The sequence below is a fragment of the Cetorhinus maximus genome, unplaced genomic scaffold (genome assembly GCF_964194155.1).
Source record: "Cetorhinus maximus unplaced genomic scaffold, sCetMax3.hap1.1 HAP1_SCAFFOLD_594, whole genome shotgun sequence".
NCBI lineage: Eukaryota > Metazoa > Chordata > Chondrichthyes > Lamniformes > Cetorhinidae > Cetorhinus > Cetorhinus maximus.
The window spans coordinates 102638-128783 of NW_027596536.1; the positions used below are offsets into that span (position 1 = coordinate 102638).

Sequence of the window (26146 nt, forward strand, 5' to 3'; positions counted from 1 at the left end):
TTGCCTGGGATGAAACATTTAAGTTATGAAGAGAGGTTGGATAGACTTGGGTTGTTTTCGTTGTAACAGAGAAGACTGAGGGGTGACCTGATCGAGGTGTATAAGATTATGAGAGGCATGGACAGGGTGGATAGGGAGCAGCTGTTCCCCTTAGTTGAAGGGTCAGTTACGAGGGGACATAAGTTCAAGGTGAGGGGCAGGAGGTTTGGGGGGATGTGAGGAAAAATTTTTTACCCAGAGGGTGGTGACGGTCTGGAATGCACTGCCTGGGAGGGTGGTGGAGGTGGGTTGCCTCACATCCTTTAAAAAGTACCTGGATGAGCACTTGGCATGTCATAACATTCATGGCTATGGGCCAAGTGCTGGTAAATGCGATTAGGTAGAAAGGTCAGGTGTTTCTCATGTGTTGGTGCAGACTCGATGGGCCGAAGGGTCTTTTCTGCTCTGTGATTCACATAACCAGGTGTTCTGCACACAGGATGGAACTTGCTTTGTGCAGTATTAACCCAGTGAACAGGCCTTGACTGATGCTCCTGTATGAAAGCAGTGTGTAGAGTGTGTAATCCATCTAGCCCATTGAGATTAAACAAACAATCAGAAACTTGCCAGGTAGTCAGCCTAATTTTAGGGCATTATTATTCACAGCAGGCATCCTGTGAAAGATGCTGCCTGAACTACACCATCATAAAACTGAAATGCTGTCAAAGAGTAGTCGAATATTTATTCATTGACATTGTCAGGATGTAACAACCAGTTTTATGTGGATCTTTTAAAAATCTCATTCTAGGAGCCCTGTGAGTGCTCCAGGTGTTTATTCTGTTAAATGTTATAGCAATCTTGTAGACCTAGTAATCCCATTTCAAATAGAGTAACAGAATAGCCTCAGGGGAAGAATTTAAAACCCACATTTTATTCTCGCCATAACTATTTCCCACAGCTCTTCCAAGGGATTGTGTAAAGAGCTGGAAGCTTCTTTTACACCTTCTGTATTTGCTTCTTTGACAATGAAATCTTCCTCAATAATCGCTGCTCTTTAGCCAATAGCCTTATGGTTTAATTTGAGCCTGTGCAGAAATGAAATTGTTTGCACGTTTTCCCGGTGCCTCGCCTGCAGCAAATTTCTCTTTCCTTTTATAGATGCCCGAGGAAGAAGCCTTTTGTGTGTTTGTGCGTTTGATGCAAGAATATCGATTGCGGGAGCTCTTCAAACCCAGTATGGCAGAGCTGGGACTCTGCATCTACCAGTTTGAGTACTTAATACAGGTAACCAGCTGATTCCTACAAAGCCAGGCGTTGCATTCGAGAGAATTGAGAGAGAAACACTTGGAGTAAACTGAGCAATCCTTGCTCACTCACAAAAGCTTGGAGGTATTTTTCAAGTAGCATTTTAAAGGAGGAAAGCCAAGTTCAGAAGCAGCGAAGTGTAAAGAGGGAATTCCAGAACTTGGAGCTGAGGCAACTGAAGGTCTGGCCACCAACGGCAGAGCATTAAAATCAGGAACGCACAAGGGAATTAGATGAAGACAGATATCTGAGGGCTGTGGGGTTGGAAGACATTGCAGAGGTAGAGAGGGACGAGACCACGAAGGGTGAGAATTTTACAGTCAAGGTTCAGGTCAGCGAGGACAGGGGTGATAGGGAAACGGGACTTGGCGTGAGTTGAGAGGCAGGCAGCAGAATTTTAGATGACCTCAAGTTTACGGTGGGTGGAACGTGGGAGAGCAGCCAGGAGTGGGTTGGGATAGTCAATTCTAGAGTTAGTGAAGGCATCAATGAGGCTTTCCAAAGCAGATGAGCTGAGTTGGGGGTGAAGTCGGGCAATGTTGCAGAGGTGGAGATAGGTGGTCTTAGTGATGCAGGAATGAGAGGCTGGAAGTTCACTGCATGTGACACCAAAGCTGTGAACAAGACTGGCTTATTCTGAGACTGTTGCCAGGGTGAGGGATGGAGTTTGGAGCATGGACCAGAAACAATGGCTTCAGTCTTGCCAATGTTTAGTAGGAGGAAATAATGAATAATGAATGCCTGGAAGTGATTGCAAGCTATGTTAGAAATCTGAACTCCTAAATGAGATTAGATGTAAAATTACTGTAATGCGGTGCACCACAGAATGGATGTACGGGGCAATTGACTTCTGTTTTCTTCCTAACAAATTTATCCTTTCAAGCCCGCAGCAGGGTAGGATTACAAGACTGAATTGATAACTCCCAGTTATTTACAAGAGCCATAGAGTCAATTTATGGCACAGGAGGAGTTAATTTGGCCCATCTAGTCTATGCTGACTGTCCGTGGAGCACTCAGTCCCATTCCCCCGCTCTATTCCCCAAACCCTGCAAGTTTTTTTCCTTCAAATGCTCGTCCAATTTCCTTTTTGAAATAGTTCATTGTCCCTGTTTTAACCACACTTGTGAGCAGAGTTTTCTAGGTCATGACCACTCACTGTGTACAAAAGCTCTTCCTCTCGTTTCCCCGCATATCTTAGCCAAAACCTTAAACCTGTGCCCCCTAGTCCTTGCACTATCAGCTAATAAGGATCAGTTTTTTCTGACCTTAAGACACTTTTTATCCAATTAGACACTGACCCTCTTATTCCATGCATCACAATTTTGTTAACCAGTCTTTTATCTGGTACTTTTGTCAAAGGTTTTCTTAAAACCCATATAGCTGACAAACCATTGCATTCCCTTCATCAACCATCTCTGTTACTTCAAAGAATTCCGTTAGTTTGTCGAGCACAATCTGCCTTTTGCAAATCTGTGCTGGAACTTAATTAACCCAAACATCTCCAAGTGCCTTCAGTCACTAAAACCCTCCTCATAACTGATGTTGAATTGACTGGCCTGCAGTTGTCAGGACTGACCTTGCCTTTCTCCACTAAGGGTGTCACATTTGCCACACTCCAATTCTCTGGCACCTCACCCATATTAAGGGATGATTGGAAAATTATGGCAAGCCCTTTCTCTATCTCCACCTCCACTTCCTTTAGCAACCTGGGGTGCAAGCCGTCCAGATCAGATGACTTATCGACTCAAAATGTAGTCAGCCTATGCGATACCTCCTGTCTCTCAATTTTCACCCCATTCGTTACCTCTACCAATATTTTGTCAGCTTCCTCTTCTTTCATAAACACTAATGCAAAGTACTCATTAAGTATTCTAGCCTTACCCTGTGCCTCTGAGCATACATCACCCTTAGTGCCTTTCGGACCCACTCCATCTCCTACCCGGTGACTATTTATGTGCTACTGGAAGATTTTTGGGTTCCCTTTTACGTTGACTGCCATTCTATTCTCATACTCTCTCTTTGTCAGTCATATTTTCCTCTTCACTTCCCCTTAACCTATTGTATTTGATCTGTTTCTTGCTTGAAGAATTCACTTGACATGCATCATACACCCTCCTTCCTTTTTTGTTTCTTCGTTTTCTCTGTATCTCTTGTCTTCCAAGGAGCCTGGGTTTTGGTTCCTGTGCCTTTCCCTCCTGTTGGAATGTACAAAGTCTGTGCCTGAAGCATCTCTTGCTGAAAGATCACCCATCGTTCTGTTACAGTTCTTTCTGTCTTTCTTTGGTTCCATTTTGCCTTGGCTGAATCCCTTCTGATCCCATTGAAAATAGCCTCTTTCAATTTAGATGTTCTACCTTACATTGCTTCTTGGTCTTTTGCATTACTAGTCTAAATCTTACGATATGATGATCACTCTTGCTCAAGTGTTCCCCCAGAGACATTTAGTCCACTTGGCCTGCCTCGTTTCCCAGCACCAGATTTTTTAAAAAAAATTAATTCACGGGATGTGGGCTTCGCTAGCTGGGCCAGCATTTATTGCCTATCCCTAGTTGCCCTTGAGAAGGTGGTAGTGAGCTGCCTTCTTGAACTGCTGCAGTCCATGTGGTGTAGGTACACCCACAGTGCTGTTAGGGAGGGAGTTCCAGGATTTTGTCCCAGCGACAGTGAAGGAACGGCGATATATTTCCAAGTCAGGATAGTGATTGACTTGGAGGGGAACTTCCAGGTGATGGTGTTCCCATCTATCTGCTGCCCTTGTCCTTCTAGACGGCAGTGATTGTGAGCTTGGAAGGTACTGTCTAAGGAGCCTTGGTGAATTCCTGCAGTGTATCTTGTAGATGGTACGCAGTGGCGCTACTGTGTGTCGTGGTGGACGGAGTGAATGTTTGTGGATATGGTGCCAATCAAGCAGGATGCTTTGTCCTGGATGGTGTCAAGCTTCTCGAGTGTTTTGCAGCTTGCACTCATCCAGGCAAGTGGGGAGTATTCCATCACACTCCTGACTTGTGCCCTGTGGATGGTGAACAGGCTTTGAGGAGTCATGAGGTGAGTTACTCACTGCAGGATTCCTAGCCTCTAACCTGCTCTTGTAGCCACAGTATTTATATGGCTAGAACAGTTCAGTTTCTGGTCAATGGTAACCCCCCCCAGGATGTTGAAATTGGGGGATTCAGTGATGGTAATGCCATTGAACATCAAGGGGCGATGGTTAGACTCTCTCTCGTTGGAGATGGTCATTTCCTGGCACTTGTGTGGCACAAATGTTACTTGCCACTTGTCAACCCAAGCCTGGATATTGTTCAGGTCTTGCTGCATTTGGACATGGAGTGCTTCAGTATCTGAGGAGTCACGAATGGTGCTGAACATTGTGCAATCTTCAGCGAATATCCCCACTTCTGATCTTATGATGGAAGGAAGATCATTGATAAAGTAGCTGAACATGGTTGGGCTGAGGACACTACCCTGAGGAACTCCTGCAGTGATGTCCTGGAGCTGAGATGATTGACCTCCAACAACCTCAACCATCTTCCTTTATGCTAGGTATGACTCCAACCAGTGGAGAGTTTTCCCCTGATTCCCACTGACTCGAGTTTTGCTAGTGCTCCTTGATGCCACACTCGGTCAAATGTGGCCTTGATGTCAAGGGCAGTCACTCTCACCTCACCTCGGGAGTTCAGCTCTTTTGTCCATGTTTGAACCAAGGCTGTAATGAGGTCAGGAGCTGAGTGGTGTCAGTGAGCAGGTTATTGTTAAACAAGTGCCGCTTGATTGCACTTTTGATGACCCCTTTCATTACTTTACTGATGATGGAGAGTAGACTGATGGGGCGATAATTGGCCGGGTTGGCTTTGTCCTGCTTTTTGTGTACAGGCCATACCTGGGCAATTTTCCACATAGCCGGTTAGATGCCGGTGTTGTAGCTGTACTGGAAAAGCTTGGCTAGGGGTGCGGCAAGTTCTGGAGCACACGTCTTCAGTACTATTGCTGAAATATTGTCAGGGCCCATAGTCTTTGCAGTATCCAGTGCCTTCAGCCATTTCTTGATATCATATGGAGTGATTCAAATTGGCTGAAGACTGGCATCTGTGATGCTGGGGACCTCTGGAGGAGGCCGAGATGGACCATCCACTCGGCAGTTCTGGCTGACGGCCACAAGCTTATCTTTTGCACTGGTGTGACTGAGCTCCCCCATCATTGAGGATGGGATATTTGTGGAGCTGCTGCCTCCAGTGAGTTGTTTAATTGTCCCCCATCATTCTGGTTGTGGCAGGCCTACAGAGCTTAGATCTGTTGGTTATGGGATCATTTAGCTATCACTTGCTGCTTGGCATGCAGGTAGTCCTGTGTTATAGCTTCACCAGGTTGACACCTCATTTTTAGGTATGCCTGGAGCTGCTCCTGACATGCCCCCCTGCACTCTTCAATGAACCTGGGTTGAACCCCTGGCTTGATGGTAATGGCAGAGCAGGGAACTTGCCGGTTTATGAGGTTAGAGATTGTTTCGAGTACAATTCTACTGCTGCTGATGGCCCACAGAGCCTCATGGATGCAGTCTTGAGTTGCTAGGTCTGTTTGAAATCCATCCCATTTAGCACAGTGGTAGTGCTACACAACACAATAGAGGGTATCCTCAATGTGAAGATGGGACTTTGTCTCAACAAGGACCGTGTGGTGCTCACTCCTACTGATACTGTCATGGACAGATGCTTCTGCAGCAGGTAGGTTGGTGAGGATGAGGTCAAGTATGCTTTCCCCTCTTGTTGGTTCCCTCACCACCTGCCACAGACCCAGTCTAGCAGCTATGTCCTTTAGGACTCGGCCAGCTCGGTCAGTAGTGGTGCTACCGAGCCACTCTTGGCGAAATGGACATTGCCGTCTCCTACCCAGAGTACATTCTGCACCCTTGCCACCCTCAGTGCTTCTTCCAAGTGGTGCTGAACATTGGTGAACACTGATTCTTCAGCTGAGAGGGGTGGTAGGTGCTAATCAGCAGGAGGTTTCCTTGTCCATGTTTGACCTGATGCCATAAGACTTCAGAGTCCAGAGTCAATGTTGAGAACTCCCAGACCAACTCCATCCTGACTGTATACCACTGTGCTACTGCCTCTACTGGGTATAATCCTGCCAGTGGGACAGGACATAACCAGGGATGGTGATGCTGGTGTCTGGGACATTACCTGTAAGCTATGATTCAGAGTATGACCATGTCAGATTGTTGCTTGACTCGTCTGTGAGGCAGCTATCCCAATCTTGGCACCAGCCCCCGCAGGTTACTAAGGGGAACTTTGCCAGGTCGACAGCGCTGAGATTGCCATTGTCATTTCCGGTGTCTAGGTCCATGTCGGGTGGTCAGTCCGGTTTCATTCTGTTTTGACATTTTAGCGGTTTGATACAATGAGTGTCTTGCTGGGCCATTTCAGAGGGTATTTAAGAGTCACATTGCTGTGGATCTGGCGTGACATGTAGGCCAGAGCACTAAGGAGAGCGGGTTTCATTCCCTGAAGGACATTAGTGAACCAGGTGGGTTTTTACAACAATCAACAATGGTTTCATGGTCATCATTAGAATTATAATTCCAGATTTTTATTGAATTCAAATTCCACCATTTACCGTGATGGGATTTGATCCCGGCTCCCCAGAGCACTATGCTGAGTCGCTGGATAACTAGTCCAGTGACAATACCGCTTTGTCACAACCTCCCCCAAGTCACATCCTTCCCAAACGCCTGCATTCTCACCCCCTCTGCACGTTGCCCTCGAGGTGGCTGTGGTGGGGAAGAGACCGTTGTTCACCTCCTTGTGGATTGTGCCTTTGCAAAGAAGGTCTGGAGAGAGATGCAGTGGTTTCTGTCGAGGTTCATGCCGAGCAGTTCTGTGACACAGGACTCTGTGCTCTACGGGCTGTTCCCAGGGACACACACTGAGACAAACATCAACTGCAGCTGGAGGATCATCAACTCGGTGAAGGATGCTCTTTGGCCTGAAACCTATTGGTCTTCCAGTGCAAAGAGTTGTCCCCGACGGATTGTTGCAGACTGGCACATTCCAAGGTCTAGGAATATGTGCTGAGGGACGCACTAAAGCTCAGGGCAGGGGCTGCAAAGGACTCGTTCATGTCACAGTTGCTGGAGCAACATTCTCAGAAGCTGTGTGAAGATTTATGGAGCGTGCGCAGTGCATGGTCATCATCATCTTCCTGCAATTGAGTGACTATTAGGGCCTCCCCTGCGTCTCCATGACAGAAGCATTCTCACATTCTGCCATAAGCCAGACGGGAGCCAAACGTTCACAAATGTGATGTGAGGGACTATGGTGTCTCCTCACTGCATGTCATCATCATCCTCCACAAATCTAGCAACTATGAGGGCCTCCCGAGCGTGCCTGCCTCGTCTAGCCTGTGCGAGGTCCTCATCCCCGTCATCGCCGCCTCCGAGGACCTCCTCAGCCTCATCCCCTTCGGCGTCCTCCTCATCGGAGGAGGTCTGCAGCTCCTCCAGCTCCTCCTCAGCCAGCTCGTCTCCCTGTTGGAGCGCCAGGTTGTAAAGGGCACAGCAAACGATGACCCTCAGCCACCAGTCACCTCAACGGCAAGGCTGCACTTGCCCCCCACTCCCCCTCACCCACAAAAGTCGCCTCCGAGGCAGGGCAGCACATACCCCCGACCCCCCCTGTGCCCCTGAAGCCTGGAAAGCAACAGGCAACCCCAGTGAGCTGTTCACTCACCTCCAGTTTACCCAAAGTGCAGCCGCCAAGTGCACGTCACCTCTGTGCTGTTGTGAAACACGTCAGCGTGCTTTCCCGCTGACGTGGACGGATGATCCAGCGGGGGTGCAAGAGCCTGGCGGGATGGCCTGATAATGATATGCTGGTGTATTACAATGAGGTTCCCGATGACCGATGGTGGGAAACGCGGCCTGTCGTTGGCGGGCTGAGCGGACAATCACAACCTGCCTTCCCACCATCGTGAAACCGATCGCGCCACCTATCATGCCCACCACCAGCGGGCACGGAAAATTCAGGGACAAATGCGGGTTAATTAAGAAGAGCCAGCATGGATTTCTTAAGGGAAAATGGCGTTTCCCTAACTTGCTGAAATTTTCTGAAGAGGTAACAGAGAGGGTTGGTGAAGGTGATGCTGTTGATGTGGTGTACATGGACTTCCAAAAGGCATTTGATACAGTGCCACACAGACTTGTGAGAAAAGTTATATCTCATGGAATAAAACAGACAGTAGCAATGTGGATAGAAAATTGACTGAGTGACAAGAAACAGAGAGTAATAGTTAATGGATGATTTTAGGGCTGGAGGCGGGTTTGTAGTGGAGTTCCCCAGGGGTCAGTATTGGACCCTTGCTTTTCCTGATATATATGAATGGTTTAGACCTTAGAGTAGAGGAAAATTTTTCAAAATTTGCAGACGATACAAAACTTGGAAGCAACTGTGAACCGTGAAGAGGGCAGTGGAGAACTTGAAAAGGACACAGACTAGTTGGTCGAATGGGCGGATATGTGGCAGATGAAGTTCAGTGTGGAGAAATATGAGCTGATGCATTTTGGTAGGAAGAACATAGAGAGACAGCACAAAATAAAGGGGGCGTCGACACAGATGGACCTGGGTGTGTATTTGCATAAGTCATTAAAGGTGGCAGGACAAGTTGAGAGAGCAGTTAACACAGCGTTCAGTATCCTAGGCTTTATTAATAGGGGCTTGTATAAGACACGAGTTAGACCACAGCTGGAGTACTGCGTACAGTTCTGGGCACCACATTTTAGGGAGGATGTGAAGGCATTGGAGAGAGTGCCGAAGAGGGATGTGGAAGATCAGTTACGGAGTAAGATTGGAGACGTTGAGACTGTTTTCCTGAGAGAAAAGAAGGCTGAGAAGAGAGTTGATAGAGGTATTGAAAGTCATGAGAGGTCTGGAGAGAGTAGATAGGGAGAAATTGTCCCCACTTGTGAAATGATCGAAAATGAGGGGATACAGATTTAAAGCAACGGGTAAAAGAAGCAGAAGTGACATAAGAGAAACCGATTTCACACCGTGAGTGGCTAGGGTCCGGAATGCACTGACTGAGAGTGTGGTTCAATCAAAGCATTCAAGAGGGAATTAGATAATTAGTTGAAAAGAAACAATCTGTAGGGTTATTGGGTGAGGGCAGGAGAATGGCACTGGGTATTGAGATGCTCATTCAGAGAGCCAGTACAGACACGATGGGCCGATTGGCCTGCTTATGCACCGTAACCATTGTGTGATCGTGAATTTAGACGCTTGTCAGCAGCTGTGTAAAGTCTATGAGCTTTGAGCTGGGAGCTTGCTGTACTTTTAAGAGCGGTATCAGCAGCGGCAGCAGAGAACTGGTTTAAAATGTTGTGAGGTAAAAGCTGCAGTGGAGTGAGAGAGAGAGAGAGAGAGAGTGGTGGAGAGGTGTATTTGCAAGTGAATGGTGCTTTTGTATGAACGGTTTTCCAGGATTTGGGGCTCCATTGTCCAAAACAACTTCTTTCACTGCCCAAAATAGGCTAAAGACTGAACTCAATGGGCAGAATTTTTGGCTTGGTGGGCGGGCGCGTGTCCGATTCGCTCGAGCCTGAAATGAAACATGTTGACATCAGCCGAGCGTCCCAACGTCAACGCGCACTCTCGCGATATTTCGGTGCATCATTAAATATTGGCCTACGCTGCACCTGCAGAACAAATGAAGCAAACTCAGGCCAATAACACAAAATCAAATGTCATTTAATGTTGCAGGTGACAGATTCCTGAACTGAACATTAACCGGTGTTGTTTGTCACACCATTAAAAAACTCAAAGCAAAATGGGGGAACAAAACATCACCCGTGACAAGACCATCTTGTGCTTAAGGTGCTTTAAATTTACATTTGTGGGTGCTATGTCTAGGTGCTGCCCCCTCGCTGGCACTGGCATTGGAGGCAGCCTGCTGACTCTGCTGCCTTGTTGGCCTGGGTGACCTTGGCGGTCGTCCTCTGGCCAGTGGAGCCTGTGCTGTCCCCACCTGGGAGGGAGCGGCCAGTGCCATGGCTGCCATCTCCCCAGTCGCCGCAGCCTCATCAGATGCCACGGTCACTGGCAGAGGGGCAGAGGGGCTGCTGCCATCATCCGTAGAGCCCTGAGAGGAGCCCGCAGAGACAACAGGCAGCTCGTGCGCCAACGTGAGGTCACTCAGGACCTCCCTGCTCACCATTGATGGACGGGCACCTAGCTGGTATACTGGGTACCCCATCCATCTCACACACGGACACTGACCACCTGAGGTCATTGCCGGTGTGAGCGCTTGCAGGTCCGAGTGTATCCCCAGGGACCCCTGATCCTGTCCCTGGGGCAGCCTCTCCCTGACAGTCACCACTCTCTCCTTGGCTGAGGCAGTGCGCTCAGTGGTCATGCTCCGCATGGACTCCTCCATAACGGAGACCATGGCACACATACCCTCATAGATCTCCGCTAGATCCTCCCGCACACCCCGCTGGACGTCCAGCATCTGCTTCCTAATGGACGACTCCAGAGGCTCATCATCAGCCTTCGACTGAGCATCGTCCTGGTCTCCAGCAGTCCTCCGACTGCCAGCACCCTGGGCACTCTCTGCCTCTGCCTGCACCTCAAACGAGTGTGAAGTTCCCTCACCAATGTGCACTGAGATACTGGACGGCCATCTAATGCTGGTATCTGCGCTGGTGCCTGCTTGACAGAGCGGGTGTGAGGCAGGCGCGTGGGGAACATGGTGATCTTCCGGGGTCAGGGGTGGCCCTTCAGGGTCCTGAGTGCGAGCGCCTGCTGCTGAACCCAAAAGGGAGAAGATGAACATGTCGTTAGTGAAAGTCATCAGACTCTCACTGTACATGCCAGGCACCCTGGTGAGACAACGGAGATCTGCTTCATGGTGCCCTCGTCTTTTGATTGTCAATGGGGACTCCAGGTTCGAGGCGCACATCAATGAAGAGGCTACACTAGAATGGTTGCACAAGCTGAAGTTCTCACCTCAGTGCGCTGCACTCTGACCTTCGTCTGATACCCCAACCTCACCATGGCTGGTTGACCGAGGTACTTGCTGCCCCTCGAGTTCCAAGGCCTTCTGCTTATAGTGAGTGAGGATGAGGAGGTGTGGGGTTCCCCGCCAGTCTGTGACCTCTCAATATTGTTATGGGATGTCTTCTCCTGAAAGTATAGAGGAGCAGTGAGTCCACTCTCTACCTGCAGCGCCATTGCAGCCAGTCCAACCCCAGCTGAGGACCATCTCGCAGGGCACATCCGATTCGTGGCATTCGACCCGCAAGGCACTCAGTCCATGCAGCCAGGGCTCACCCCCTTGGCGAACTTCGGCATCATTGGCAGCTGCCACTGACTGTAACACCCCTGAGGTCCATGGGGGATGGCCAGCCCCTAACTGTTCTCCACACTGACCCATGCCAACATGCTACTCATGGGCACTCATCCTTCCTAAGAATGGGTTTGGGTGCATGCCCAGTGCTCTTATTACCATTGCCACTCATTCCTTCCAGTTTCTAACACATGCCCCGGACCCTCCGAACCATATCCCCAGCACCTTCAGGCCGTCAGCCCTGACGGTGAAGGGGACAAAGGATCGGTCAGCCCAGTTCCCAAAGAACATGGCCTCGCTCTTCTCACGATTTACCTTGGCTCCCGAGGCCAGTTCAAACTGGTCGCAGATGTGGATCAGTCTGCGCACCGACAGTGGATCCGAGCAGAAGACGGCGACATCGTCCATGTACAGGGAGGCTTTGACCTGAGTGCCTCCACTGCCTGGGATCGTCACTCCTCTTATGCCCGGATCCTTCCTGATGGACTCAGCAAAGGGTTCTATGCAACACACAAACAGGACAGGCGAGAGAGGACAGCCCTGCCTGACTCCAGATTTAATGGGAAAGCTATCTGTTTCCCACCCATTGATTGAGACTGCGCTACTGATGTTAGTGTAGAGCAGTTGGATCCAGTTGCGAATTTCGTCCCCAAACCCCATTTTGGAGAGCACATCCACCATGTAGGTGTGCGATATTCTGTCAAAGGCCTTCTCCTGATCCAAGCTGATGAGGCAGGTATCCACACCCCTGTCCTGTACATAGGCAATCGTATCCCTGAGCAGCGCCAGGCTGTCAGAGATCTTCCTGCCTGGCACAGAGCAGGTCTGGTCAGGGTGGATCACCAATTCCAGAGCGGATTTGACCCGATTGACGATGACCTTGGACAGAATCTTATAGTCCACATTCAACAGTGAAATGGGTCACCAATTTCTAATTTCCTCCCTTTCCCCCTTGTGCTTGTAGATGAGGGTGATGATGCCTTTCCTCATGGATTCTGACATACTGCCGGCCAGGAGCATACTCTCGTACACTTCTAGCAGGTATGGGCCGATCCAGTCCCACAGAGCCGAATACAACTCCGCCAGCAAGCCGTCGCTTCCAGGAGTTTTACTCTTCTCGAAGGACTCAAGGGCCTTAGTCCCTGGAACAGAAGATGATCTTGGAGGCCTCCGAGGCAAAGAGCGAGGCTTGCTGGCTCTTCACCTCTTGGAGTTCCTCCTTGACATCGACCCCCATCGACTGCAGCCAGAGCAGATTCTGCATGTTTTTCTGGAGTCGGGACATTTCCCTCTGTTCCTTTCTAGCTTTCTGGGTGCCTTTGAGGATGAAAAACCTCTTGATGCTTACCTTGATCACTTTGGAGAGAGAAACTGAGTGAACTTTTCAGGTGAATGACCTTTCATCACAACCTGAAACGTTAACTCTGTTACTCCACACAGAGGCTGAAAACCTGCTGTGTATTTCCATCATTTTCTGTGTGTATTATCACAGAGATATTCTGTTTCTGCTCATTACTGAATATTCCAAACACTTTACTCCATGAAGCACTTTTGAAGTGTTGAAATGTGTTTTGCTGTTGTAAGTGTGGCAGTTATTTTGTACCCAGCAAGGACCCATATACAACAACGGGATAATGACAAATAACCTCTTTTAACTGATGTTGGTTGAAGAATAAATGTTCAGCAGGAAACCAGGGAGAATTCCCCAGCTTGAATCGTACCTGGGATCTTTTTCAGCTACTTGTTAAAGCCTTGATTTCCGATCTCCTCCAACAGGACTGTCAGCTTGGATTAAGTGCACAAATCTCTGGAGTGAGATTTGAACCCACAACCTTCTGCTTGAGAGGCTACAGAGTCAGCAAGTGAAGCACAGGAGAAAATGGAGCTGGATCGTGAGTTTGGAGCTATAGTCAGCTGAATGGAGTGTCTCTTTAAATCTCTGCGTAGCTCTTTTCACAGACATTCTGTAAACAGCTTTTGGCTGGGTGGGTGGGGGAGGGGGGGAAGCTGTGTTGTTTTTTGCAACTGTCCCTAACCTGTTTGACCAGAATTTTCTATTTTAAATTCAGAGTTTAGCGACATGTCCTCTTTGTTTTCAGTTGTCTCACTGCCCCCCTCACATCAGTGTCTTAGCTTTTCACATTGACTTTTTTTTGCTGATGTCTTGAAAATCTTTAATGTTTCTTTCCATTCCCTGGTGTAAATATCATCTCAGTCGTCTGCACACAAGTTTACAGCACAGAAACCGGCCGGGACAATTCCGGTTCGACTGTCATCTGGAAATTGGGCCCAAATAGCGTTTGAAAGTGCACTGGTATGGTTATGCTTCGAGTTACCGTTAATTAAATTGCACAATCAGAAAGGAAAAATCTAAGATCAACCAACGCAATCAGGCAGAATAATAGAAAGCAATCTTTTCTTTGTTTTCCATAAGCAGCGTTCCTTGAGCTATTTAATAGAGGCAGCACTGATGTTGATTCTATTGCTACCACTGAAAATACTGTAACTCCTTCCGCTGACTGGAAAGGCGTCAGCAACAGTTGCGCCTGCGCACTCGGGCCTCACTGTTGAATAGAAAAGTAGAGAGCTGATGCTTCAGTTATTCAGGGCATTGGTGTGACCCCATCTGGAGCACTGTGTACACTATTGGTCTCCTTATTTGAGGAAGAATGTCAATGCGTTGGAAGCCATTCAGATACGGTTTACCCAACTAGTACCTGGATTGGGCGGATTGCCTTATGAGGAAGGATTGGACAGGCTAGGCCTGTATCTGCTGTAGTTCAGAAGAGTAAGAGGCGACCTGATTAAAACATACAAGAAGCTGAGGGGCCTTGAGAGGGTGGATGTGGAGAGGATGTTTCCTCTTGTGGGAGAATCTTGTATTTGGGGCCACTGTTTAAGACAGAGGTGAGGGGAAATTCTTTTCTCTCAGAGGGTCGTGAGACTTTGGAATTCTCTTCCTCAACAGGCGATGGAAGCAGAATCGTTGAATATTTTTAATTATTGAGAAGTAAGTGGGTGAAAGCTTATCGAGGGTAGGGGGTAATGTGGAAATGAGGTTACGATCAGATCAGCCGGGAGCTTATTGAGTGGCAAAGTGGGCTTGAAGGGCTGAGAAGCCGACTCCTGTTGCTAATTCATATGTTCATGTGTTTTTGTTAGTAACATGAAGAGGTTTTCACCCTCAAAGGTATTCAGAAGGCAAGAGAGAGAGGGAGAGGCTGGGGGAACGTTTCCTGTCTCCAGAAAAACCTGCTCCAGCTGCAGTCGATGGGGGTGGATGTCAAGGAGGAACTCCAATAGGTGAAGAGCCAGCAAGCCTCGCTCTTTGCCTCGGAGGCCTCCAAGATCATCTTCCGTTCCAGAGTCCGCTCCGTGGAGCAGGATGAGACGTGCTCACGTTTCTTCTTCCAAAAGGTACACAGAGAGAGCTCTGTGATCAGCAGCCTGAAGGAAGAAGACGGCTCAGTAAAGTCATCGCAGTCCGACATTTTGAGGATCAGCAAATCCTTTTATGTCAGATTGTATGACGTGAAGCCCACAGACAGTACGGAGTCCCAGTCCTTCCTGTCCTCCATTACAAAGGGCTTTGATGACAGTACATGGGAGAGTCTGGACAAACATGGTGGATGTGCTCTCAAAATGAGATTTGGGGAGGGATTCCGCAACACGGCAGGAGTCTCACCCCCTCTGCACGTTCCCCTTGAGGTGGCTGTGGTGGGGACAAGACCGTTGTTCACCTCCTTGTGGTTGTGCCTTTGCAAAGAAGGTCTGGACGTCGGTGATAGACGCTCTTTGGTCTGCCTGAAACTTGTTGGACTTCCAGCGCAAAGAGTTGTCCCCGACCGAGTGTTGCAGACTGGCACGTTCCAAGGTCCAGGACTACGTGCTGAGGGACGCACTAAAGCTTGGGGCAGCCACCGCAAAGGCGCAATGGGGAAGGGTCGCTGTCTAAGACCTTTCTGCCACAGTGCACCCAGGGACTGGGAAATGTTGAGAGCCCCTCGGGTTGTACAGCTCCAAATGAATGTCTGCAGTGAATACTAATTATATTGAAGCACCTCAGAGAGCAACATGATGTATGTTGATAACTCCAATACTTTTGTCTGATTGTCTGCATTGACCATATTGAAATGATTGTAATATTCATTGATTGTATCGATGCACCTTGTGATCAATGTGTAAAAGTTGAATCTGATTGTACTTTTGTGATGGTGATTTTGAAATGTTTTGGAATGTTCCTCCAGATATTTTATGAATAAAGTATATTTTTCAAAAAAAAATCTGTTCTTATCAGTTTAATATCCGATACGTCCTTTATCTGGGGACCAAATATTAAATTGATTTTTGGAGCAGGGAGATGGAACAGGATCTTTCTCCGTCCATTCCACACATCGACCTGGTATTGCAGCGTCTTCAGGAATGGTGCAGTTTTGCCCTCTACAGGGTGAAAGGGAAACTGAAAAGAAGAAAAAGTCATTCAGAGCATTGTCCTGCTTTCCATCATTGATCTGGTTGAACTGAACTTGTGCTGAGTGGCAGGACAGGCTCATTGGTGCCAGACTGAGTGATGCCCCCTTTACCTTTAATTTCTCCTTTAACTCCTCTCAATTCCTCCAAATAAAAGGTGTGGCCATGGGTACCCGCACGGGCCCCCGCCATGCCTGTCTCTTTATGGGGTATGTGGAACATTCCTTGTTCCAGTCCTACTCCGGCCCCCTCCCACAACTCTTTCTCCGGTACATCGATGATTACTTCGGTGCTGCTTCATGCTCTCGTCGGGAACTGGAAAAATTTATTAATTTTGCTTCCAATCTCCACCCCTCCATCATTCTCACATGGTCCATCTCTGACACTTCCCTTCCCTTCCTTGACCTCTCTGTCTCAATTTCTGGTGATAGACTGTCCACCAATATCCATTACAAGCCTACCGACTCCCACAGCTACCTTGTCTACAGCTCCTCACACCCTGCTTCCTGTAAGGACTCCATCCCATTCTCTCAGTTCTTTTGCGTCCGTCGCATCTGTTCTGATGCTGCTACCTTCAAAAACAGTTCTGCCACCACCAAACACACCTTCCCTTCACCCCCCCTGGCGGCATTCCGTAGGGATCGTTCCCTCCGGGACACCCTGGTCCACTCCATCACCCCTACTCCTCAACCCCCACCTATGGCACCTCCCCATGCCCACGCAGAAGATGCAACACCTGCCCCTTCACTTCCTCTCTCCTCACCGTCCAAAGGCCCAAACACCCGTTTCAAGTGAAGCAGCATTTCACTTGCATTTCCTCTGACTTAGTCTACTGCATTCGTTGCTCCCAATGCGGTCTCCTCTACATTGGAGAGACCAAACGTAAACTGGGCGACCGCTTTGCAGAACACCTGCGGTCTGTCCGCAAGAATGACCCAAACCTCCCTGTCGCTTGCCATTTTAACACTCCACCCTGCTCTCTTGCCCACATGTCTGTCCTTGGCTTGCTGCATTGTTCCAGTGAAGCCCAACTCAAACTGGAGGAACAGCACCTCATCTTCCGACTAGGCACTTTACAGCCTTCCGGACTGAATATTGAATTCAACAACTTTAGATCTTGAACTCCCTCCCCCATCCCCACCCCCATTTCCGTTTCTTCCCCCTCCCTTTTATTTTTTCCAATAATTTATATAGATTTTTCTTTTCCCACCTATTTCCATTATTTTTAAATTTATACCTTTTATGCCCTGTTAGTCTTATATCACCCCACCCCCACTAGAGCTGTACCTTGTGTGTCCTCCCATCCATTCTTAATTAGCACATTCGTTTAGATAATACCACCACCTTCAACACCTCTTTGTTCTTTTGTCTCTGACATCTTTTGGTTATCTGATCCTATCACTGCTTGCTTGTCCCTACAACCACACCCCCCCCCGCCCGACTTCTCTCCCCCCACCCCCCCACCTTAAACCAGCTTATATTTCACCCCTCTCCTAGTTTTACTCAGTTCTGTTGAAGGGTTATGAGGACTCGAAACGTCAACTTTATTCTTCTCCACCGATGCTGCCAGACCTGCTGAGTTTTTCCAGGTAATTCTGTTTTTGTTTTGGATTTCCAGCATCCGCAGTTCTTTGTTTTTATATCTGAATGATGCCCCCCGTTGGATTTTGGTGCAACTGCAGGGCTGCTGCTGGTTTGCACTTGTGCTGCTTGTCAGGGTGGAGCCCGGGACTAGACGATGCCCCCTGTTGGATATTGGTGCAACTGCAGGGCTGCTGCTGGTGTGCACTTGTGCTGCTTGTCAGGGTGGAGCCCGGGACTGGACAATGCCCCCTGTTGGATTTTGGTGCAACTGCAGGGCTGCTGCTGGTGTGCACTTGTGCTGCTTGTCAGGGTGGAATCCTGGACTGGAAAATGCCCCCTGTTGGATATTGGTACAACTGCAGGGCTGCTGCTGGTGTGCACTTGTGCTGCTTGTCAGGGCGGAGCCCGGGACTGGACGATGCCCCCTGTTGGGTTTTGAAGCTGTTGCAGGCGCTGCTTCAGGGAGGCAGCATCAAGCAAGAAAGGTCCTGATGCTCAATGCTGGCTGTCGGGTCTTCAGCCCGTGTTCGGCCACACGCAGCAAAACGGACGGTGAAGCCAGAGGCCGGGGAAGACGGGACGGGCGCATGGGTTTCTGGGTTATCGCTTCTCGGCCTTTTGGCTAAGATCAGTTGTAGTGAAGCGACGGCTAAAACCAAAGGAGCCCCAAACCAGGGGGTACGTAACACCGTTCGGGTGACAGTGAAGGACAGTGAAGGAGAAGCACCCATGGATCGGGCCTTCTTCATCAAGCGGATCCTGTTGAAGGCGTTTGGATTGGAAGCGGAGGAGATCTACTCCCTGCAAGACTTCCCCAGCGCTGGATATTTCGACGTGACCTTCAGGAATGTTGCTGCCTGCGTCACGTTCCTGAAGGTGTTCGAGAAGAAGAGACACCAGCCGGAGATGAAGATCCTGACGGTGGAGCCGCTCTTTGCTCTGCCGTTGCAACGGGACCGTGTGGTGACGGTGCATCTCTACAACCCCCACGTCGCTGTCGCCGACGTGTTCACCTTCCTCGCCAGGTACGTCGACAAGGTTGGGAGCTGCACCGAGGTTAGAGACGCCTTCGGGATTTGGACCAGCAAACGCCAGGTTAAGGTCACGCTCAAGACCGACGGTAAGGGAGCCGTCTTCCACCCTCCTTCCAGATTTGCTATCGGGGGAAGCCGTGGCTACCTGGTCTACGCTGGACAACCCAAACTTTGTCACTCATGCGGCAAGTCTGGTCATGTGGCGGCCAACTGCAGCGCCGCCCTCTGCAAGAACTGCAAACAGGAAGGGCACCAGACAAAGGACTGAAAACAGACTAAGTGCTGCAACCTGTGTGGCGAGGCAGGTCAACTCTACAGGACCTGCCCCAAACGCTGCCTCACTTATGCACGGGCAGCCAACGCCAATGAGGGGGAAGCAGAAGAAATGCTTCGTGTCACTACTACCAAGGACTCTTGTAACACTCCAAACACCATGGCCCCCAGTGAGAGCAACGGGACAAAGGAGGACACAGAGAGAGAAAAGGTGGAGGATAAGATTGAGGCAGCAGACAGCCAATCAACAGCACTGCCCCCTGAACCTCCCACTCCTCAGGAGAGCGAATCAATGGAGGAGGAAGCAGCGGAAAATCAGCAGGGGGAGTGGCAGCTGGTGAAGAGAGCCAAAAGGAAGAAGGGGCTAAGAAGGGACCAAGCCACTTCCCAGACAAGTGGCAAGAGGCGTCTCCCATCCGACACGGATGACAAGGACAGCTGCTCTTCAGACGAAGAAAGGTAAGGGCGGCACCTACAGAAGAAGCGGAAAAGCTCTAGGGAGTTGGAGGACGAGACACCCGAGCTCCAGAACATTGGCGACAATGAGGAGACCAGCGCACCCCGACTTTGCCCACAACCTGAAGAGGCCAGCTCACCCCAACCCCAGCAATCTGGGAGCAGTGAAGCGCTCAGCGCACCCCAGCTCCGGGAAGCCGGGAGCAGCAACGCCCCAGAGGGGGAGAGGATTGGAGAAGCTTCTCCAACAGAGGACATTTCAAATCCCGTCCTCTACACGAACCCCCAGATGCCACCTGAGCAGAACATCTCCAATGGGGAGGTTCAGGACAGTTTCCTCAGCCTATCCAAAGTGAGGCAATTTGTGAACACTATGGGTATGCAGGAGCAGACCAAAGGCCTCGGACTCTCAGAGACAACAGGTTTGGTAAGACACTAAATGCTTTAAAATGGGTGTAAAGATTGTATCCAGAAATGTGCGTAGCATTAAATCTACTACTTGATGTGTTGCGACCTTGGACTACCTTGCCAAGGTCAAAGCTGACCTGTTGTTTCTGCAGGAGTGTGCGATACCACTTCTCATCTCCTGCAGGGGTCCAAGTGAGGCCTCACCCTCCCACTTCAATCCAGCTTCACTCTCTGCAACATCAAACATTCCAGTTAGAGAGGGGAAAGGGGGACGTCCAACATCTAGAGGATCAATGTCCCACCAGCTTCAGGTACAAGATCTCTCCTTCCTCTGGGACCTAACCACAACTCCCTTGTGGCACCACAGTTACCCACATGGCAACAGGCACAAATGTCAATGCTCGATTCCTCCAATGGGGTCAAGCTAAACAAGAGAAAGAGCCCATCAACCAGGTTGTGCATCACATCCCCACACAACATCCCTGAGGGAGAGAGAGGGGGAACTGACACATTCTGCACCTTCTGGAAAGTACAAGCTTTGTTCCTGGAATCCCTCTGATCCAATGGAGCAACTTTCAGGTGACAGGTGATGAAAATCTGAGGGACACATTCAACACAAGTCATGATTCAGTGACTCCCTCCCAACATGGAGACCCCAATGATCAGCTTCCTCTTACCAAGGAACGGTCATCTCCAAGGAAACGGAACACATCCAGGTCAAAGCGGAGCTTGTCCAGCTCCCGCTCGTCTCTTGGCAACACAAAGGTTGAAAAGGGGTCCTCAGCTTTGCTGTCCAGGAGGCAACTGAAGAAAGATTAAAAAGGGACAGGAAGTGAATCAAGTGAAGCCATTGAGATGGGACCAGCTGGAGAAAGCAGAGAGATCCTTGCCCATTGTGGTCAATGAAGCTGTATCTCCGGGTGGAGTCCTTGTCTGGGCTCAGTGTAGCTACACAGCGGTCAATGTAGAGCTTCAGGGGCATGTGGTTGATCATTGAAACAGAGGCCTCAATGTGAATGAGCTCACCCAGGTAGTAGACAGTCGAAGTGCGCTCTGTAAGCCAGTCACCTGAAGTACAAGAGGACAAGGGTTAGAAACAGTGGCTGTAACTCCCAGTGAGTGACTACAGGAAATCACTCCCCATCCACCCATCACATACCATTCATTAGGCGCAGAGAGAATGACAGATGCCCTTCTCCAGACTTGGTGGAGCTGAATGGGATCCAGGTGGGCTTGATGGGGTCACTGCTCACATTGCCCTTCCTGGAAAGGCAGGGGAGTCATTTTAGGACATCTTCAGAGACCACCAGCAGCTGTAGATCTTATTGACAAAGCGAATAAAGATTCTCACCTCAAATAACGACACTCAATGGGAACGACAGCTCCATTCGTTCTCACAATGACAGATCCATGATACTCTGGGGTGTGGTTCAGGTGGGTGGTGTAGATGAGGAAATCTCCAATCATCTGAAAGAATCAGGTGAAGGAATGAAGAACTGATCTGAAATGAGAATGTTCTCCACAGGGGTTAACAATGAAGTCATCCCATCCCCTGAAAACAATTCTGAGGGGGATGGACAGGATCAGTGTGAAGAGGCTGCTTCCCCCCAGCCGGAGGAGAGTTGATTATTAGGGGTAGGCATCTCAGGTCAGGGGGTCACTTAAGATTAATGTGACAGGGAATTACTTCATACAGCAGGTGGTGAATGTTTGGGATTCTATCCCAGAGAGCTGTGAATGCTCAGTCACCGAGTACACTGGAGACAGATGGATTTATTTTGGGGAATGAAGGGAATGTTATGATGTGGCAGATGATGCTAGTCAGGTGGATCAAATCTACGAGGGAAACTTGATTAGGCACTCAACTGTTTTGCAATTAGTATTTTATTTTGAGATCAGTGCCCGGAATTCAGGAACAGCAAAGACTGCCACAAATTCAGGAGGTTTAGATAAAAATGTAAACATTTAAAGAAAAGATTAAGCACATCCATTATGTCTACAAATTACTATAAGAACTCCCAAAATTCTGATTAATCTGGCTCCCAGTGACACCTTCATTAAGGCAACAGTTAAAAAACAGATTTGTACAGACCCAGGCAAAGCAACACCACCTGGACAGGAGAATTCAATACGAGTTGACACATCCTTGGTTCCTTTAGACAGGAACTTGATGCAGAGGCTGGAGGCTTCTCACATTTATGAAAGATCTTAGGATGTCTTCAATACTGACTCAGCCTCATCCTCTCTACAGGTAAATTCCATTGTTCCCATATCTTGTTGCAACTTCACTTTTCATAATATAAAAACTTTAGTACTAATTTATCAGTAACCTTTTGAAAAAAATTAACACTTCAGCTTAGTTTCTGAAAGCTGGGTGTCACATCCCACCATTGCTTGGAAATTCAAGCTATCCAAATTTATATAAAAAAGCAAATTTTCATCACATCTCATTCTAAACCTGGTTCGATTAAACTGGACTGAAACCTCCAGTTGGATTGATCTGAATGAGGGGAATAGAGCTGAAAATCCTCAAAACAACAAAAGGAAAAGCTTGGAGGATCCAAAGAGAAGGTTCAAGACCAATGGGGCTGATGTCATAGGTTGGAGAGACTCAGGGATCAGTTAAAGTAAAGTACAATACAAGATAGAAAGCTAATTTGTAGTTTTATAAAGCAGGAGACAGCTATCTCCTCAATATCATTGACATCTCACCCAGTGTTGGAATGAAGAGTGGGGAACAACCTACAGCCCAAGCTTAGAGCAAGAGCTGAGGATTCCCATTACCTGCAACCTGCTGCCACACTCATGGAGTCCATAGTCAAAGAGGACAGTGTGGTTCTGAGAGTAGATCCTGGTTGGCCGACAACCTGCTGTCCCCGGGGTCAGGTCAGCAGCTTTGATCAGGTGCCTGGTTCCAAATAAATCCAGCTGGACCCTGAGCAGCAGCTTGTCCTCTCCACACTGCACCATCACAGTCTGCAGTGGAGACACACTTCCACCCTCAGACACACGGAAATGGGAACCAAAGGGAGGCCCAGGAGGAGAGACTGTCTGAGGCACAGGGGTGGCTTTGACTCTGCTCCATGGAAACCTCTGGCCCAGAAACAGTTGCCAAGTATCAGAGCCACAAACAGCTCCAGCTAACACCAGCACTGGGAACAAAGGCCTCACTACAAAATCACCCATGATACCAAACAACTCAACCATCCCTTCAGCCACCGAGCAGCACCTTTTATACACACAAGCTGCACTCACCTGACACCAATGAGACCGGAAGCAGCAACATTGAACCAATTAACCAGCCCCAAACTCCACAATCTCCACCAATGACAGAACTCATGGATTTATTACCAGGAAGGCTGATTTTATTTGGACCAATAGGAGTTGGTCTGGGGGGGGGAATGATGTCGATGAACAAAAGGGAAGGTGCGTGATAGGGTGGAGGGCAGGAGAGATTAAAGGATAAAAGGTTTCATGGTGCAAAAGCCAAACGCAGTGGTAATGGGTAAAGTAAAGAAACAAAAGATGTGTCCAGATGAGGTGTGAATGGCTGCATAGCAACCGTCTGAATGTAACGTAGAATCGTAGAATTTTTACAACACAGAAAGAGGCCACTCGGCCCATCGTGTCTGCCCCGGCTGAAGAACGAACCCCCCCCAGCCTAATCCCACTTTCCAGCACTTGGTCCGTAGCCCTGCAGCTTCCGGCAGTTGAGGTGCATATCCAGACACCTTTTCAATGAGTTGAGGGTTCCGGCCTCTACTCCCCTTTCAGGCAGTGAGTTCCAGACCCACACAATCCTCTGGGTGAGAAAAGGTTTTCCTCATCTCCCCTCTAATCTTTCTATCAATCACTTAAAATCTATATCGCCTCGTCAATGTGCTCTCTGCTAAAGTAAATAGGCCCTTCCCATCCAGTCTATCCAGGCCCTTCACAATTTTGTACATCTCAATCAAATCTCCCCTCAGCCTCCTCTGTTCCAAGGAGAACAACCCCAACCTCTCCGATCTTTCCTCATATTTGCAATTTTCCAGCCCAGGCAACATCCTGGTAAATCTCCTCTGTTTCCTCTTGAATGCAATTACATCCTTTCTGTAACAAGATGACCAGAACAGCACACAGTACTCAAGCTGTGGCCTAACTAATGTTTTCTATAGTTCCAGCATAACCTCCCTGTTCTTATATTCTACACCTCGGCTAAGAAATGAAAGGATTCCATCAGCCTTCTTAACCAAATTCTCAACCTGTCCTGCTACATTCTGGGATCTGTGGACATTCACTCTAAGACCCCTCACTTCCTCTACACCTCTCAGTTTCCTCCCATTTATTGTGTAATCCTTTGCCTTGTTTGACCTCCCCAAATGCATCATCTCACACTTCTCTGGGTTGAATTCCATTTGCCACTTTTCTGCCCACTTAACCAGTCTATTGATGTCTTCCTGCAGTCCACCGCAACTCTCCTCACTATCAACCAATTTTTCTGCAAACTTCTTGATCATTCTACTTTTATGCCCAAATCATTAATATAGACCACAAAAAGCAGGGGGCCCAGTACTGAGCCCGGCAGAACCCCACTGGAAACAGCCTTCCAGTCACAAAAACATCCATCCTTTGTTTCCTGCCACTGAACCAATTTTGTATCCAGCTCGCTACGTTCCCCTGGATCCTATGGGCTTTTATTTTTTTAAGCAGTCTGCCATGTGGAACCTTGTCGAAAGCCTTGTTATAATCAATGTGTATCACATCAACTACACCACCCTCATCAATCCTACTTGTTACTTCCTCAAAAACTTCAATCTAATTAGTCAGATATGATCTGTGTACTATAGGCCCCCAAACAGTCAGGGAGAGATAGAGGATCAAATATGTAGACAAATTTCAGAGAAGTGTAAGAATAATAGGGCAGTAATGGTAGGGGATTTTAACTACCCAAATATTAAGTGGGATAGTTTCAGTGTGCAAGGTAGGGAGGGAGTAAAATTCTGAAGTTGCATCCAGGAGAACTTTCTTAGACAGTGCGTAGAAAGCCCAGCAAGGGAGGGGGCAGTTCTGGACCTAATATTCTGAAATGAGCCCGGGCAGGTGGAAGGCATATCAGTAGGGGAGCATTTTGGAGATATTGACCATAACTCAGTTAGATTTAGGATAGTTATGGAAAAGAATAAGGTTGGGCCAGGAATAAAAGTTCTAAACTGGGGAAAGGCTAATTTTACTAAGATGAGATGCGATTTGGCACAAGTGGACTGGGAGCAGCTACTTGCAGATAAAACTGTCAGAGCAGTGGGGGGTCTTCAAGGAGGTAATAGCAGAAGCACAGGGCAATTATGTTCCCGTAAAGGCAACGGGTGGGGGGAACCAATCCTGGAGAACCCTGGATGTCAAGAGGCATAAAGGTTAGGATGAAGAAAACAAGAGAAGCTTATGGCAGATACCGAGGGCTCAATACAGCTGAGTCCTTCCTGGAATGTAAAAAGTGTAGAGGGAACTTAGAAAGGAAATTAGGAAAGCTAAGAGAGTGCATGAGAAAGCATTGGTGGATAGAATAAAGGAAAACTCAAAGGGGTTATTTAAATATATATAGGGTAAGAGAATAACTAGGGAAAGAGTAGGGCCAATTTGGGATAATAGAGGTAATCTGTGTGTGGACCCGGAAGACATGGGTGCAGTCCTCAATGAGTCCTTTACGTCGGTCTTCACAATGGAAAAGGACGACTCAGATACAGATATCAGGGTGGAGGACTGTGAAATATTAGAGGAAATTAACATAGAGAGCGAGGGGGCACTTGCAGGTCTAGCGGCCTTAGAAATGGATAAATCCACAGGCCCGGATGAGATATATCCCAGGCTGTTGAGGGAGCCAAGGGAAGAGATTTCAGGGGCCCTGGCAATAATTTTCAAATCCTCTCTGGCCACAGGTGTGATGCCAGAGGACTGGAGGACTGCTAAAATTTTTCCAATATTAAGGGAGGAATGGATAGATCAGGAAATTACAGGCCAGTCAGTCTAACCTCAGTGGCGGGGAAGTTACTAGAAAGAATTCTGAGGGGCAGAATATATCTGGCCTTGGAGAGACAAGGATTAATCGGGGACAGTCAGCATGGGTTTGTTAAGGGAAGGTCGTGTTTGAAAAATTTGATCGAATTTTTTGCGGAGGTAACCAGGAGTGTTGATAAGGGTAATGCATTTGACTTTAGCAACGCTTTTGAAAAGATCCCCCATGGCAGACTGGGCATGAAAGTAAGAGCCCATGGGATCCAAGGCAAAGTGGCATGTTGGATCCAAAATTGGCTGAACTACAATGTCAG

General features: G+C 48.4%; 1 protein-coding gene and 1 pseudogene across 1 annotated transcript in view; both read left to right on the forward strand.

The window, feature by feature from the left end:
* LOC144674236 (EVI5-like protein) overlaps positions 1 to 13529 on the forward strand; it is a 104116-nt gene extending 90587 nt beyond the window's left edge. Inside the window, exons 6-7 of the mRNA XM_078535670.1 lie at positions 1138 to 1263; positions 13393 to 13529. Of these exons, the coding sequence (XP_078391796.1) occupies positions 1138 to 1263; positions 13393 to 13482 (216 nt within the window). The 3' untranslated portion in view covers positions 13483 to 13529. The remainder of the gene's footprint in view (positions 1 to 1137; positions 1264 to 13392) is intronic.
* A 2352-nt stretch (positions 13530 to 15881) lies between these two features.
* LOC144674237 (U2 spliceosomal RNA) lies at positions 15882 to 16052 on the forward strand (annotated as a pseudogene).
* The last annotated feature ends 10094 nt before the right edge of the window (positions 16053 to 26146 follow it).